Source organism: Peromyscus californicus, unplaced genomic scaffold, assembly GCF_007827085.1.
Source record: "Peromyscus californicus insignis strain IS unplaced genomic scaffold, ASM782708v3 Scaffold_16__1_contigs__length_79575227, whole genome shotgun sequence".
Taxonomy (NCBI): Eukaryota; Metazoa; Chordata; class Mammalia; order Rodentia; family Cricetidae; genus Peromyscus; species Peromyscus californicus.
Genome location: NW_026294458.1, coordinates 31879117 through 31897202, shown reverse-complemented (window position 1 = coordinate 31897202; position 18086 = coordinate 31879117). Strand labels below are relative to the sequence as shown.

General features: G+C 46.6%; 1 protein-coding gene across 2 annotated transcripts; it reads right to left on the bottom strand.

The window, feature by feature from the left end:
* Positions 1-3997: 3997 nt before the first annotated feature.
* On the bottom strand, positions 3998-14377 carry Dppa4 (developmental pluripotency associated 4). Of its 2 annotated transcripts, XM_052739760.1 has the most exons (8): positions 14345-14377; positions 14048-14062; positions 10615-10708; positions 9627-9790; positions 9484-9534; positions 7894-8200; positions 6046-6241; positions 3998-4031 (listed from the first exon to the last, which is right to left on the bottom strand). In XM_052739760.1, the coding sequence occupies exons 1-8, from the start codon at positions 14375-14377 to the stop codon at positions 3998-4000; spliced, it is 894 nt and encodes a 297-aa protein (XP_052595720.1). The 2 variants fall into 2 exon arrangements, with proteins under 2 accessions (XP_052595720.1, XP_052595721.1); XM_052739761.1 differs by lacking the exon at positions 9484-9534 and having other exon boundaries at positions 9732-9790.
* Between the last annotated feature and the right edge of the window lie 3709 nt (positions 14378-18086).

The window sequence follows — 18086 nt, the reverse complement described above, 5'->3', positions numbered from 1 at the left end:
TCCCACTAGCCAGCTCCACCGCCAGGACTTTGAGGGAAGTTGATCAAGCTGAAATCTGGAAGAAGGCATTCCAGGCAAAAGATAAGGCTCTAACACAGGGAGGATTGGGGCCAAGGAAGAAATGGGAGGTGGGGGTTGCTGGAGGGGATTTCTAAGATAAGGGCGGCAGAAAATGGAGAGGGAAGGCTTGAGGGTCAGTTTAAGAACTCTAGCTTTAGCCGGGCGGTGGTGGTGCACGCCTTTAATCCCAGCACTCGCGAGGCAGAGCCAGGCGGATCTTTGTGAATTTGAGGCCAGCCTGGTCTACGGAGCGAGATCCAGGAAAGGCGCAAAGCTACACAGAGAAACCCTGTCTCAAAAAACAAAAACAAACAAACAAAAAAAGAACTCTAGCTTCTCCTCGGAGTGAAATGACCTCCAGGAGGCTCATACAGTTGTGGTCTGACTTCATTTCCAGGGGATCTTTTCATATATTCAATTGAGTATTTCCCCCCCCACCCCCCCCACCCCCCCACCCCCGCCAAGTTAAATCCTCACAGGTGCGGTGGCACGGTCTTTAATGCCAGCACTTGGAAGGCCGAGGTAGGTGGATCTCTAAGTTCAAGGTCAGCCAGGACTACACAGAGACCCTGTCTCTATCACCCCTGACAAAAAACTTCGTGTATTAGTTGATTAGTTGATACACCTGTTAAGTAACCTGTGCTCCCCATTAGCCAATTGCTAATATTAGTACTCTAATTTTTAAAATTTCTCATGTGCTGTAGTGTATATGTGGAGGTCACTTAAAAAAAAACAACAAAAAAACCAAAACTTTTTTGACTGAGTATGGTGGCAAGCCTTTAATCCTAGCACTTTAATCCTAGGAAATGGAGGCAGTGAATCTCAGTGAGTTCAAGACCAGCCTGGTTTACAGAGACCAGAGCTGCTACAGAGAAACCCTGTCTTGAAAAATAAAAAACAAGCAGGCGGTGGTGGTGCACACCTTTAATCCCAGCACTCGGGAGCAGAGCCAGGTGGATCTCTGTGAGTTCGAGGCCAGCCTGGTCTACAGATCCCAGAGGCAGGAACTGATGCAGAGGTCATAGAGGGGAGCTGTTTGCTTCCCATGGCTTGCTGTGGTTTTTTTTGTTTGTTTGTTTTGTTTTTTGGAGATGGGTTCTCTATAAGTAGTCCTTGCTGTCCTGTAACTTGATTTATAGACCAGGCTGGCCCAAAATTCAGAAATCCTCCTGCTTCTGCCTCCCAGGTGCTGTGATTAAATGTATTCATAACCACATCTAGCCACTGAACAACTCACAGATTGGCTCTTTGCTTCGACTACGTGGGTCTTGGGTAACAAACTGAGGTAGTTAAGCCTTGGTGACAGGTGCCTTTACCTGATAAACCACCTCACTAGCTCAATATTATTTTAAAATATTTTCTGTCTTATAGACATTCTATATAACCATGCTGAGGATGACTTTGAACTTCTCATACTCCTGCCTTTGCCTCCTGGGAGTACAGGTGAGGGACACTATATAGTTCACTTATTGAGTGTTGACCTAACACAGGGCTTCATGCTCACTAGCCAGAACTTCACCAATGGAATACATCCTGAGCCCTTTCCCCCAGTTTCCTTCTAACTGGAAAAAAAAAAATGTTTTATTAAACAACTTGTGAGCTGGGTTATGACAGCTCCCTGCTCTAATCCCAGCGCCGCGGAAGTCAAGGCAGAGATAGGCTGTCATTGCGTTGGTAGATGGCCTAAGCTAAAAAAAAGGCAAGTTCAAGACTAGCCCAGGCTAACACTGCGACCACCTGAAAACAAAGGAAAAATGAGTATGTGAGCTGGAGATGGTTCAATAGTTAGTGCCCTTACTGCTTTTCCAGAGAACCCAAGTTTGTTTTCAGCCTCCATGTTGGGCAGTTTGCAGCTACCTGCGTAACCCCAGAAGATCTGATACTTCTGTGGGCACCCTGCTCCCCCCTGCACACACACACACACATAAATTAAATGTGTATGTAACACACAGGCAAATTCTTTGTGTGTTTTACATAGGGATGTGGGGGTTTCCCAAGAACCTGACACCCCAAATAAGACTCAATAATAATGGTGCTATGGTAGAGAGATTTTATACAAGAGGGGGTAAACATGATATTTGAATGGTGTTAAGTTATTAACTTACTTCAGAAATTCGGGTTTAAGAATGTCAGAAACAGAAAAACAGGGCGCCTGCTAGGCTCACCCAGTAATTACTCTGACTAGAGATATAATCAGGACTGATTGCTTCATCATGATTGGATTCACATTAAGTCTTTCTTGGCAAAGCAATTATCAGTGATAACTGTGCACGTCCCATTGTATCACTTCAGTGACTTTTAAAATCATTCCTACTAATGTACCACTATGCTTGAAGGGACTTGGGGCCCGGGGGGACACTGTTAGGTGGTTAGTGGTACCAAGGATTGAATCTGGGGTCTCATGTATGTTAAGTGCTCTTGCATGAGTTACTTCAGCCCCCCCACCTTTTTTTTTTTGGTTTTTCGAGACAGGGTTTCTCTGTGTAGCTCTGCGCCTTTCCTGGAACTCGCTCTGTAGACCAGGCTGGCCTCGAACTCACAGAGATCCGCCTGGCTCTGCCTCCCGAGTGCTGGGATTAAAGGCGTGCGCCACCACCGCCCGGCTATACTTCAGCCCTTTTCACTGAGACATTCTCACCGTATTGACCAGGTTGGTCTTGTATTCTCCATGGAGCCAAGGCAGGCTTTGGACACACACGACCCTCCTTCTGCGAGGATGTCAGACCCTCACCAGTAATCTTAGTTCACACTGTAGTTTTGATGGAAAAACTTCAATTTACAGGCAGGCATGCCACACACACTTGTGGACAGGGACCTGTCTTTATGGCTGGATTCTAACATCTAGATGCAAAAGTGAAGGGCAAATCTCATCCTGACTTCCCATGAGCATCATCAGCACACCAGCCACCCTCCTGTCAGGGCCTTCATCTGAGGCACATGGAGTACTGACCTCTAGCTCCATGCCCATCTCAGAAAATGGAGGCAAAAATGGGGGCTAGCATTGAGTGTATCACATCATCAACTACAAATGGGGTTCCATCAGTAGATGACACCTGGACAGAACCAAATGATCTCACAGAATGCTTCTTCCCTAACCTGTACTTAATCCCGCAGAACAGCCAAGCAAGCAAGTTCCTTGGTCATTCAACACCTTTATGGAATGATCATGCATGCCTGGCAGAAGGGTCCACAAAGTAGTGGTGGTGTTCACTCCCTTTCACACCCTGAGCAGGGTGGATAGTTAATGGAAAGACTTCCTGCCAAGATGATACCACCCCCTTGCCTCCCTCTGCTCCAAGCATTGTTCCAAAGTCCTTTCAAACATGATGTCCAGAGAGGGGAAGAAGGGATTCAGGGAGAAAGTCAACGAATCAAACAGAAAAGAAACAAAGTCAAAAACCACAAACCAGATTTGGTGTAATATTTTGCAACAGTAGAAAACACACTTAAGGACTACACACTAACATAACACAACCCAGGAAAGAGGGCATGTGGAGGCTACAGGCATAAGCTAAGTCTCTACAATGGACCACAGAACTGGCCAAGACCCTGTTGTGCTGGAGACAGGACAAGCAGTACCATAGCTGAGTACTATATCTGGAGATGTCATATTCCTGCCCCAGGACCTCCTTGCAGCAAAACCTGTAGGACACTTTCTCATCTTCACACAACAGGAGGTATAGCCACTTAAACCTAGTCATCGCAACGAACAGAGGTGGAACCATTGCGTCTTGGTGGCTTCACTGGTTCTTCTCTCAAGCTGCTCGAACTACAGCAACAATTAGTGAACAATGTCCCACAGTTTCTGGGTGATATGGGCATCTTCTAGGGCACAGACTCGGGTTTCCATCAGTCTCTGTCTTGGCTGCAGTTCCGTAGACCACTCCACCAGAGTGGGCGATGACAGCAGCTAGCCCAAACCTAAGAGATCTCCCTTTTATCCATGGAGGCTCTTATTTAAGATCCTGTTCCTAGAAAATAAATTTATCCATGGATTCATTCATTCATTCACTCATTTCCTCCTTCCCCACCTCACCCCACCCTCCCATAGCACTGACAGGGTCTCATGTAGATCAGGTTGGTCCCGAATTCCCCATCATCCCTGCTTACACTTACACAAGTGCTGGGATTACAGGCATGTCATATACAGATAATAAGCCAGAACCAGGAAGAATCACCAAATTTCAACCTTTAAAACAGACGAGATAGGCCAGGTGGTGGTGGTGTTGTGTGTTTTTACCCTAGCACTCGGGAGGCAGAGGCAGGTGGATCTCTCTGAGTTTGAAGCCAGCCTGGTCTACAGAGCAAGTTCCAGGACAGGCTCCAAAGCTAGACAGAGAAACCCTGTCTTGAAAAAAAAAAAAAACAAAATACAAAAAGACAAGATGGATTGGAAATGGACATATCACACATGAAACCCTGAGTTTGATCCCCAGCCCCGAATAAACCAAATCTGGGGGCACACCCATAATCCCAATTCCATGTTCAGGAAGTTGAAACAGGGGGCTGGAGAGATGGCTCAGTGGTTAAGAGCACCGGCTGTTCTTCCAGAGGTCCTGAGTTCAATTCCCAGCAACCACATGATGGCTCACAACCATCTATAAGAGGATATGATGCCCTCTTCTGGTGTGCAGAACACTCATACATAAAATATAAATAATTCTAAAAAAAAAAAGAAAGTTGAGACAGGAGAATCAGAACTTTAAGGTGGTTTCAGCTCTAAGTTCCAGGTGAGCCTGGGTTCCAGGAAATCCTGTCTCAAAAGTAAACAAAAACAGCCAAAGAACTTAAAGATCAGGAGTGGTGCACATTTGACCTGCAAACACATTACCGTGACTTCCAGGCCAGCCAGGGCTACATGGTAAGATCCAGTCTCAAAATAAAAATTTCAAATTGCACTAGGGATGTAGTTCTATGGTAAATATGTGGGTTCAAGTCCAAGCTCCACAGAACAAGAGAATTTAAAGATCGTGAATAAGGCCTTTGACCACCCCAAAGATGGAAGATCAGCTAATTGATCATGACTTTATCCCCATGCAGGCCCTGGCTGAAAGAGGTCCCTGATATGCTCGGTCCTCAAAGTTTGACCCTGACTTAACAAAAGCAAGCAAAACAACAAAACAATCCCCTCAGTTCTATTCACCTTAAAAAAAAAAATCTCCTTGAGACTAAGCAAGCATGTTGATTTGAGACAAAGACTATGTAGATCAGGGTGGCCTTGAATTTGTGGACAGTCCTCCTGAAAGACAGTGTGTGCACCACCACACCCAGCTCACAGTTGACTGAAACCTTCCCTAAGGACCAATTTCCTTCAACATCTTTGTTTTTTGTTGTTGTTTTGTTTTTGGAGACAGGGTTTCTCTGTGTATCTTTGAGCCTTTCCTGGAACCTACTCTGTAGCCCAGGCTGGCCTAGAACTCACAGGGATCCGCCTGCCTCTGCCTCCTGACCTCCCCAGTGCTGCGGACGGAACTTTTTTTTTTTTAAATTACATCTATCTCTCCTGTGTGTGTATATGAAGATGCCATGATGCACATGTGGTCATCATTTGGCAACTTTGGTAAACTGGTTCAATCTTTCCTCCTTATAGGTCCTGGGAGTAGAATTCAGGCCATAAGCCTTGGCTGTGGACACCTTTATGAACTGAGTCATCTCCCAGCCCAACAAGAGGACTCTGAGCCCAGCCTGGCCTAGCTACACAAGGAGACCTTGTCCTAAAACACAACCAAAAAGCTATCAGCTAGGCTTAATGGTATATATACACTTATAATCCCAACACTTGGGAAGCAGAGGCAAGCAGACTGCTCCAAAGTGGAGATCAGCCTGATCCACATAGCAAGTGTAAGACCCGTAAACCCAAAGCTGTGGAGGTTTACTGACGTGAGCAAAGTAAGTAATAATCAAAACACAGCTAACTAAAATTAATGTATCTTTTCCTGAGGTAACTCCAAGCTCCCACTGTCAGTGTGCGAGCCCAGCGCTTACCTGTGAACACACTTGGGGCACAGCATGTTGTCCTCCAGGTGTGGGGGTGGAAAGTTGCAGGCCGGAAGCAGGAAGAGGGCAATCACTTTCCCTTTCTTCTCAGGGACCCAGGCCTGTCCAGCATGGAACTGCAGCCGAACCCAACCGCTTGACTGTGCAGGAAGGCTTCTCCCATGAACCACACACCACATTTCCCCTGTGGAGGTAGAGAGATTTAACACGAGTCACACACTCAGGCACAAGACTGACCACAGCCTTTCAGCTTAGACTTAACTAATGCCTCTATGGAATGCCAGCCCTGAGATAAGCCTGGGGATCCAACCTTTATCTCAATCCATCTTGCTCTGTGCTACAAAACTATGCAAGAGACCTTCAGGCTTCATGGATGGAGCTCAATGGTCCAGTCCTTGCTTAGCCTGCAAGAGTCTGATCCCAGCACACCACACATGCACCAAATAAAACTCCCAGACAATTAAAGGCTTTTCATGACATAGGTCTGGGGCATCAACCTTTTGTTCTGAAATACGGTCTCACTGTGTAACCCTGGCAGGCCTAGAGGGTAAGAGATCTACCTGGTTCTGTCTCCCAAGTGCTGAGGCAGTGTCCTCTACAACAGCAAGTGCTCTCAACCTCAGAGCCATCTTTCCAGCCCTCAACTAAGACCTTGACACCCACTGCATCACACTAAGCATGTTTTCCTTTATTGCATTTTCTGTTATTCTTACAACGTAAGCTCTCTATTGCTATTTTGAAAGTCTCATGTAACCCAGGTTGACCTCAAACTCCTGATCCTCCTACTCAGGTGCTGGGATGATAATTGGCTTACGATGTCTTGTACTGGCTGGTTTTGTGTGTCAACTTGACACAAGCTAGAGTCATCAGAGGAAGGAGCCTCAGTTGAGGAAATGCCTCCTTGAGCTCCATCTGTAAGGTATTTTCTCATTTAGTGATCAACCTGGGAGGGCCCAGCCCATGGTGGGTGGTTGCCATCCCTAGGCTGCTGGCCCTGGGTTTTATAAGAAGGTGGGCTGAGCAAGCCTTGGGAAGCAAGCCAGTAAGCAGCACCCCGCCATGACCGCTGCATCAATTCCTGCCTCTGGAACCCTGCCCTGTTTGAGTTCCTGTCCTGACTTTCTTCAGTGATTAAACAGCAAAGTTGAAATGTAAGCCTAATATACCCCTTCCTCCCCAACTTGCTCTTTGGTCATGGTGTTTCATCACAACAACAGAAACCCTAAGGAAGAGATGCCTTTTCTGACTTACATCTATTTTACAACGAGAAACAGGAGATTGTTAGCATCGCCTACTTAACAAAGAGATCCCAACCCCAATCCCAGAGAGTTCTTTAATGCAAGGGGAAGAAATGACACCACAGCACATCGCTTCTTGCTTGGTGCATGAGTAATTTGAAGTAATTCTCAAAGTGCGATTCCCTGGATCAGCATCCTCATTACTGCTTGGGTAGCTTTTAGAAATGTAGACCCTCAGTTGGAGACAGGGGTGGTGGTGAATACCAGTAATCTCAGCATAAGCTAAGGGCAAACAGAGGTCACCCTGGGTTATACTTTTAAGATTCTTATCTCAAGCTGGGTGGTGGTGGCACACACCTTTGATCCCAGCACTCGGGAGGCAGAGGCAGGTGGATCTCTGTGAGTTCAAGGCCAGCCTGGTCCACAAAGTGAGTTCCAGGACAGGCAGCTATATAACAGAGAATCCCTGTCTTGAAAAACAAAACAAAAAGACCCTCATCTCAATAAGCCAAATGAATACTAGCTCACAGGCCCCACCCCAGATGGGCGGGGTCCAGGAATCACTGGTGGCTGTGTCTGGTTCTAATATTTGGCTTACCATAGGTCTCTGATGTTGCCGTGGATGGCACTGCCTCATTTTTCTTAGCATTGGCTGCAATTCTGGCCCAAGATGCCAACACGGCCTCCGAGGCAGTTGTGGTCACAACAGTGGTGCTGACTTCTTCAAAGAGCACAGGAGGCTCAGTAAGGGCAGGTACCTGCTCCTCGGGTACAGGTACAGGGACCACTTCAAGGGGAACTGCCATCTGAGGACAAGGCACTTCGCCCTCCTCTGTCTTCATTTTCTTTCGAAATGTCTTCACTCTGGCCTCTTTGGGTGTGTCGGGAATGTTCTTTAAATCGGGCTAGGATGTTATAGATAATAAATGGGAAATATTAATAGCTGCTAAGACAACTCAGTGAGTAAAAACACGGGGGGGGGGGGAGACCTGAATTCGGATCTCTATAATCCACGTAGAAATAATCCACATAGAAAAAGGCACACGGAGTGGCAGACATCTGTAATTCTATTCCAATGCTCCTATAGCAGAATGGGAGGTGGAACAGGAGACTACCTAGCCAGCTAGGCTAGGGAATCCATTAGCAAATAACAAAGAGACTGTCTTAAAACAACAGAGAAGGCACGAACTGATATCAAGATTAAAAGGGGACCAGAAATGCGGCTTTGCGTGAGGGAGGTGTTAGCGACAGTACAGTTCAGTTAGACAGAAGGGATTAGGTGAACAGATCAAGCAAAGCTGGAGAAACTGCTCAGTAGCAGAACACATGCCGAGCATGTCCAAGGCCCTGGGTTCAAGGCACAGAACTAAAGGAGACCCAGACAATGCAGCGACAAGAGTTAGTAAGAACACACTAGGTTCGCTAAAGATGCTAAGTGTTCTTCAGTTGAGGCCAGGGTGGATGGATGCCTGTGGTCCCAGCTACTCAGGAGGTGAGGGCATCACTTCACGCCAGTAATTTGAGACTAGCCTAGGCAGTAGCACAATGAATCCTAGTCTCAAAATCAAAATGCTAGCCAGGCACTTGGGATGCAGAGGCAGGAGGATTGCTACTGCAAGTTTCAGGCCAGCAAGGACTACACAGTGAAACTCTACATCAAAAATGAACAGAAATAAGGGAGTGATCAAACTACGGTGGCACACATGTGTAATTATGAGCCCGAGAAAGGAAGTGCTTGAGGTTTAGGTTAGCCTGGGCTACATATAGACTCATCAAAAAAAAAAAAAAAAAAAAAAAAAAAAAGAGGGGGTGAGGTAGGGATTGGGGTGAAGATCAGTGGTGGAACATGCATTAAAAGCCTAGATTCATTTTCCAGCACCAAAAAATGAAAAGGACCTTACTTAGTTTTATTGCTTCATGTTCTCTCTTCAAATTGGGGGTAGAGGGGTAAAAGGGGGCCAAGACAATTCCTCAACTTATTCCCTGATGAGGAAAGACGTTTATTGGAAGAACCAAAGTTTTCTCTTTGCCACTCTTCATGTTGGGCATGGAGGGCGGTGCGTATCTAAAACGCTGACCAATGGGAGGTAGGCAGACCTTGAGTTTGAAGTCGCTTTGTTCCACACGCGGACTGTGAGGCTAGCCTGGGCTAAACACTAAATAGTAGTCTCAAGAAGTAAATAGTTACCATTTGATCTGGGAAAGCCCTTGCAAGGAGTCGTTTATAAGCATCTAATTTCTAAGACAAAAACAACAACAAAGAAAAGAGTTGTTAGTGAAAAGTTTGGTTCCACACTCCCACTCAGCAAGAGGCCCCCACTGGGGCCCCACCTGGCCTTTGCTGCTCAACTTCACTTCCTGGCACCATGCCCGCAAAACATCTCGGTGAATCAGGTTCACTGGGGGCAGATGGGCCGGTAGAGGAGGAATTGGTACCTTCCTACGAGCGGGTCTTGGAGTCTCAGCATCTCCTGCTTCCTCCTTTGGTTTACAATCTGAGGGACAAAGGGAATAGCAACCATTTTTGCACAGCTCTGTAGGATTTGAACGAAGCACACACAACCACTTTTGGCTCTTTATGTATATAGCAGTCCCCTAATGTCGAAAGAGGTGCATGCTTAATGATCCACCAAAGATCATACGGACTATAGGGGACACACCTCAAAGCCTAGACTTTCAAATCTCAAATCTTTGTTAAGCCTAAGCTAGCAAAGGCTTGCTCCTCTGAGGACCCTCCAAGGAGGAGTGCAGTTAGTTGGTGACCATTCTATCCCAGGGAACTGACTAACTAGATCTGAGGTCATCAATACTCAGTGCTGCCAAGTCCTTTTACCACAGAAGGCCCACCCCAGCCTCTAGGTTCACACAGTTACAATTCTGTGAGATTCCTAGACCACATCTCACGGGACAGACAGACGGTACAGACGGTAAGCCCCATTAGAGTTTGTGCAGATCACTACCAACCCCTCCACCCCACCACTTAAAGATTAGGTCTATCCTCACTGTTTTAGGATAACATGTGCAATGGACCCTCAATCCTTGCCTATTAGCTCCCCCCCCCCCCCCCCGCCCACCCCACCCCCAGCAAAATGACTATCAGAGCCAAGTATATGATGGGAGTCATATGATGGGAAGGATTAGCTTTGGCAGGAGATGGGAAGCATCTTCCTTTCTTTGGAAAACAGAACTCAGTTAGACCCCAGAGGAAGTACAAAGCTAGCCAAGTGCAGACATTTTTCATCCCTTTTTTATACTTAGGGAAGATTTCTTAAGTTTCTTAGACAGAAAGATGCAGGACTAAGCATTTACAGACTCTTACCGTTATCTTTCACTGTCTTTCTTTGTTTTTTCCCCTTTGCCGGGCTCTTTGCAAAGGACGTGCTTGGCTGGCTGGACATCTGGCGGTCCACCTCCTTTGACTCTCCGGTGCCGCTCCACTATGGACAGGAGTCAGACAGTTATCCGCTATCCTGAGCCAGCACATCCCCTTACTTGCCCTAAACTAACTCACATCTAAGGTTCCCCCAAGAGGTCACTGCATGTGACTGCCAGTGTGAATTCTCACGGGGCATCATTTGAATAAGCAGTCTGACGTATAAACTAGGGAAGCAATGGTTGGGGAAAATGAGACGTAACCAGCAGGAAAAACAGGCTTGTTGGCAACACAATTTTAACCAGGAGATTCTTTTTATTTTCCCTTCAAGGGTTTCTCTGTGTCACATGGAACTCACTCTCTTCAGGCTGGCCTCGAATTCACAGAGATCCACTTGCCTCTGCTCCAGTGCCGGGATTAAAGGCGTGCATGACTTGAGAGTCCCTTGTGAGACTATTTTAAGGAAAGAAAAATGCTGCAGTAATTGCAATCTTAGCACTTGGGCTGCAAATGCAGGAGGATTACCAACAGTTAGAAGCCATAATGAGCCTCAGGCCAAGTTTAGGTGACACACTGAAACCCAGAGTACAAGGTGAGATACAAACCAAAGGAACAGGAAGGAAGCCACAAAGCAGGAGTACTAGTCTGCTTTTGGAGTCAGGAGCCTGCCTCTTACTCCATTTTATCTCTCACCCCAAAGCCTGTTTTCCCTCAGTCCGTGGTTCTAAACCCATCCAAATTCCACTTCAATTACCACACCTTACCCCCTCAGGCCCAGTTCAAGCGTTATTTGGCTGGAATCTCTTTCCAGCCAAATCAACCAGACTGCCTCATTTTTACTTGCCAATTGCAGCTTCCTATGAGTTAACTCCACCTGCTTCTCAACTCCACAAGAGTAGGTCTCTTTCCCTTCCATTGCTGGCACTCAGTAATAATAAATATCCACTGATTTAATTAAGGGAACAAAGAGACTACAAAAACATAGCTAAACACAGAAAAACTAACAAGTAGATAATGGACAAGGCACACTCCTTATCTTCATTTAATCTTCACGTAACTTCACAAACACTACTGTCTTTTCAACCTGCAGGATGGATGCAAAGTTAAAAGCTCATTAAAGTATGGCGGTGGTGGTGCACGCCTTTAATTCCAGCACTCGGGAGGCAGAGGCAGGAGGATCTCTGAGTTCAAGGCCAGCCTGGTGTACAGAGCAAGTTCCAGGACAGGCTCCAAAGCTGCACAGAGAAACCCTGTCTCCCTGTCTGGAAAACAAACAAACAAACAAACAAAAAACAAAGAACAACAAAAAAAAAACAAACACAAAAAAAGAAAAAATAAAATAAAATTACATGTAATTACAGAAAGAAAGATTGCAGTTCAATCTACCACAAGACCCAGCTATACCACTCTTGGGCATATACCCAAAGGATGCTCCATCATACCACAAGGACACATGCTCAACTATATTCGTAATAGCCAGAACCTGGAAACAACTTATATGTCCCTCAACCGATGAATAGCTAAGGAAAATGTGACACATTTACACAGTGGAGTATTACTCAGCTATTAAAAACAAGGATACCAGGAAAATTGAAGACAAATGGATGGAACTAGAAAAAAAATGAGGTCACCCAGACTGAAAGATAAACATGGTAAATGCTCACTCTTAAGTGGATACTAGCTGTCAAATAAAAGATAACTATGTTACAATCCACAGACCCAGAGAGACTAGGTAACAAAGAAGGTTCATGGAAGGGGGGCACCCGGATCTCCCTGGAGAGGGGAAATAGAATCTACAAGGATGACCCCAGCTAAGACTCCTAGCAATAGCGGATAGGTAGCCTGAATTGGCCATCTCCTGTGACCAGCCAAGACTTCAAACGGAGGGAGTGGAAAACCAACCCAGCCACATAACCTTTGACTTAGTCTGTCCTGCCTATGGGATGTGCTGGGCTCAAGGGTGACCCCTAGAGGTTGAGGGAGTGGCCAACCAATGACTGGTCTAGCCTAAAACCCATGACAGGAGACTGAGCCCACTCCTGACACTGCCTGGAGCACCAGGACCCACAGGCTGGATGACCCAGAGACCTAGTATAGAACCAGACATGACTGGAGGGGGAAAAATGTCAATGCAATGATGCCTGATGATATTCCACTACACACATAGATTGGTGCCTAGCCCAATTGTCATCAGAGTGGTGTCATCCAGCAACTGATGGAGCAGATGCAGACTCACAGCCTAACATTAGGAGTTCAGGGAATCCTGCATTAGAGGGGGAGAAAGGATTGTAGGAGCCAAAGAGGTCAAGTACCACAAGAAAACACATAATCAATTAACCTGGGCTCACAGAGACTGAACCGACAACCAGGGAACCCGCAAGGGACTCATCTAGGCCCTCTGCCTATATGTTATACAGTTGTGTAGCTTGGTCCTCTTCGGTGATTCCTAACAGCGGGAACAGGGGCTATCTCCGACTCATTTACAGGCGTTTGGGACCCTACTCCTCCTATTGGGTCGCCTTGCCCAGCCTTACTTAATACATGAGGAGTTGCTTAGTTTTACTGCAATTTGAGATGCCATGTTTTGGTCTCTCACGGGAGACCTGCCCTTCCCTAAACAGAAACGGAGGAGGAGTGGACTAGGGGGTGGAAACAGAAGAGTGGGTGGGGGAAGGGCTGGGAAGAGAGGAAGGAGGGGACTCTGCGGCTGGGATGTAAAATAAAAAATAAATTTATTTTATAAATGAATAAACTGGGGGGCCGCACGCCTTTAACCCCAGCACTTGGGATGCAGAGGCAGGCTGATCTCTGTTAGAGGCCAAAGTGAGTTCCAGGAGAGGAACTGTTACAGAGAAACCCTGCCTGGAAAAACAAGATGAGTAAGTAAATAAATAAAAGCAACCCCTGGTCAGTTCGCTCTCAAACCTAAATCCTTTCCAAGCCCCACCCCCCAAGAGCTGGAGTGAGAGACAAATTAAAATTCGTATGTTACTTTACACCTCAGTGCTTTTACATCTTCATCGGAACGAGCTTCACACTGACATTCAAGATTTACGTTTGCATATCCTTTCCCCAAAGTATTCACTTTTGGACCTGACAAACTTCTTACACTAAGAAAGCTGGAAATGGCAGGGTCTTGGGAAGGAGATCTGGAGGGCGCTCAGGAGTCTGGCTCCTGCAGTTAGGAACCAGCAAGGCTTGTCATTTGGGTCTGCCTTCCGGGAATTCCTCAACCCTGAGGACTCTTGGATAAGATAAGGAGCCTGGAATCCCTACAGCAGGCACGTGTGGGTTAAGGCCTCTGGCCCTCTAAGAGGTAATTGGTGCCTCTTGTTCCTTCCAAGACAGACCGCTACCCAAAGCCTCAGCTTCATCTTACCTCCCTACTTTTATCCTGTGACCACTTCTCTCCAGCCATGGCACTCTAAATTCTTTCCCAGCAAAACAGCACTTCCAAAACACAAGCCCCTCTCCTAACCCACCTACAGCAGCCAGGCCCTGGGGGGCCTCGTGCAGGGCTGTGTGAGCGGGCACGCTGCAGAGCCACACACCTGCGTGGAACAAATTGTAATGCTCCTTGTTTTCTCCCCAAAACAAAGGCTGGGGTGTGCTCGGAAAGGAGAGGCATGAGACCCACCTATTTGGAAAGCCGACCCCCGGAAAAAAAAAAAAAAACTGCTCTCACCTCCTTGCTTCCAGCACGCTCCATCTTCACATTAGAGGAACCCACCGAAAGAAAATTCTTCCAGCTTCCAAATGACCTCTGGCCTCAGTCGGCTTTTAGAAATCTCCTCCTACTTCCTGTTGCCTTGATGCCCTCTTCCGTTCCCCAACCTTCTGATCCCACCCACCCCCAACAACTTGTGATGCTAAAGTCTGGCCGTGGCTCAGTGGTAAAGCCAAAGCCAATAGTATTGGGCTTTTTCCTCTGAACTTTTTTTTTTTTTTTTTTGAAGCAGGGTACTACTGTTTCCCAGGCTGGCCTGGAACTCACTTACGTAGCCCAGCTGAGTTGGAAACCCCGGAGTTGTACTGCTCAGCCTCAGCAGACTGCTGTGATTTGGAGGCGGCGTGAGCTGCCACGCCCTGCTCCTGGGAAACTAAAAACTGTAAATATTGTTGGGTGTGGCGGCGCACGCCTTTAATCCCAGCACTGGGAGGCAAAGGCAGGCGGATCTCTGTGAGCTCCTGGGCCAGCCTGGTCTACATAGTGAGTCACTGTCTCAAAAAAAAAAAAAAAAAAAAAAAAAAAAAAGGCAAGAAAGATGAGGGAGAGAGAGGTGGGGAGAAAGCAAGCTGTAAATATTCCTGAGGGCAAGTGGAATTCCTAAAGAATTCCGAGCAAGCTGTGTGAGCAGACTGCCTATTTAGCAAATCAAATTACAGCCCGGGATTTGATGAAAACAACCCATTTCTTGTCCCTTGTGAATTTCCTTTCAGTAAACCACAGGGGGCTCAGTTTTTTCAGTGCAAGGCTCAAGTCAAGGGCCTTATTTCTGCATACGAATCCATCTACTACTGAACTACAACCCCAGTCCATAAAATTACAACTTCTGTAAATTTCCCTCCACCATTGCCTCAGATCTCATGACGTCCTGGCTGGCCTGGGTGGGCTCACAGAGAGATCTTCCTGTCTCTCTGCTCCTGAATGTTGGGATTCAGGGGCTCCTCACTACACCTGGCCTGGCCTTGCGTTTCTGATCTTCCTGTCTCAGCACTCCCAGTGCTGGAATTCAGGCCACCAAACCTGGCTTAAAACCTTACCTTTCCATCTGCCTACTGTTAATCGTTTTCAAAGTCCGCCCTGCGGTGGTGATGTACGCCTTTAATCCCAGCACTGGGGCGGCTAAGGCAGACAGATCTCTGTGAGTTTGAGGCCAGCCTGGTCTACAGTGAGAATTCCAGGACAGCCAGGGCTACACAAAGACGCCCAGGATAGCCAAGGCTACACAGAGAACAACCCCCCCCCCCCAAAAAAAAAAAAAAGAAAGAAAGATCATATTGAATCGTTTTTTCTTTTCTCATTGTCATTGGAGAAGACATTGCTGGATTTGGAGACATGGAAATTTATTTTGCGTGTGTGAGGGTCAGGGCATGCATGTGCCAAGGCACTCCATTGAAGATCAGAGGGCTATTTCTACCACGTGGGGTCCAGGTGTTCAGAAAGGAGGGAAGTCTGAGCCAGACTGGATGGCAGGCAATTCGTTCTCAAGGCTGGGATCATGGAAGAGTCGTTTAACAACTCAAGGTGTGGTTTCTGATTGGATTTAGGGCCCACTCTACAAGACAGAACTCCTGCCTCAAACTGACTGATAGTTGGCCAAGAACTGGTGGTTAGATAGGTTATAGACTTTAATGGAGAACCTATTACTATTATTCTGCTAAATGGACTTACTATTAAACCGTCTCCTAAAGATTTATCATTATATGAAGATCACGTAGCATCTCTCCACTGACATCAAAGAAGCTTCTTTTAGCAGTAGTCAGCAATTAAGCTACCCACATCTAATCAACATGCAGAGAACAAGGGATTACAGAGTGCTCATCCCCAAATGGGATGGAAATGTCACCTCCTGTAGGGTAAAAGGGCCAAGGAAAAACACTCTACCCCTGGCTTGAACCTGACCTCCGAGACTTGGAAATTCACACACACACACACACACACACACACACACCACCGCTGTGACTCAGCCTCATAGAAGGCCTAATAACACTTCTGGTCTCGCTGCACTTTGCCACTAGCTCACCACAAATATGCCAAAGGCCCTATAGCAGCCCTCTCCCTCCTCTGCTCAGCCCACTGGTCTCTCTGCTCCCAGTCAGAGGCAGCCACCATTCTGTTTCTCCCCAACAAATCTGTTGTGTGAGGTCTGTTTCATGGTGTGACTTTGTGGTATTCCCTGGCTCCTAACTGCCAAGATGCCCTTGCACCAGAAAAACCCTTACACCTCCCTCTTCCAAGTTTCCGAGATCATGCAGGAAGATTCCTTCAGAAAGACTGTAGAAGCCAGAGAGGGTGGATGACTATAGTAAAATAACATTTTCTGGACTGAACAGGGCAGTTATACATATGAACTCAATGGCTGTGACAGGATGCATGAGACCTGAGAAAGATCAAGCTGGTCAAAAATCCCAGGATGGATGGGGGAGGTGGTCACAAAAAATCACACCCCTAGCTGAGAAGCAATTGGCAACTGATTGTTGCTAGGAGACAGCGAGTCCCTTTCCTTCCAGCATGCGCACATGGTCCAGTTGATGGCCATACGCACACGCACATATTGGCAATGCTGAGTGGATTCAGAGGAGTTAAATACACGGAAGTTGGGAGGGAATAGTGGTATAGTGGTGTTGGAGGAAACACTAAGGAAAGACAGACAGACAGACTCGAGGTGAGGGCAAGGATAGTCTGAACATTAGGATAGGTTAGTATTTCATAAGAATCTGTCAATAACAAGGGAGAAAAAGTAGACATGGATCTGCGGATGGGCAGGTGCATGGTGGCTGAGGTGATTTTAAGCTGAGCTGCTGACTACAGAGAGATGATAAGATTATGGTGTGTGTGTGTGGGGGGGGGAGAACAATAGCTCTTTCTCAAAAGGATTGACTGTGTCTTGAGAAGACAGCGTCTTTTGTTGTTTTTCGAGACTGGGTTTCTCTGTGTAGCCCTGGGTGTCCTGGAACTCATTTTATAGATCAGGCTGGCCCCGAACTCACAGAGATCCATTTGCCTCTGCCTCCCAAGTGCTGAGATCAAAGGTATGTGTCACCACACCTGACTGGATAAAAACAGCATCTTAATCGGGCACGCCAATAAAAACAGCATGTGGAAGGTTGAGTCCGGCAGTTTTAGAATTTGAGAGCAGCCTGGGCTACATGTCTAGACCCTGCTTCAAAAACATCAAAATAAACACAGCACCAAACGGCAAATGGCTACAGAAAGACCACCAGTGTCTCTCACAGCAGAATAAATGGGAGCAATGTCAGCTGTAGATGCTTTGACGAGTGTGAAGGAGGAATGCAGATTTGAGAGATGTGGAGACTTCCTACTGTGTTTTCTTTTGTTCTTTGTTTGTTGAGTTGGGTCTCCTTATAAGCCTGGGACTTGATATGTAGACCAGGCTGGTCTCTTACTTGTAGCAATTCAAATTTCCTCTCCCATGTGCTGAGAGTGCAGCGGGGTTCTCATATGTCCAGCTTGTTTGTGTTTATTTGTTTTGAGACAAGGTTTTCTGATAGCTTAGGGTGCTAAACTTCACCTTGCCATGTAGCAGAGGCTGGCCTTGAACTCTTATTTTCAGGCCTAAATCTCCTAAGCATGAACATGACCATTTTTCTTTCCTTTATTATTATTATTGTTTTCTTTCTTCTTTGGAGATAGACTCTTACTGTGTTGTTAAGTCTGGCCTTGAACTTGGAAC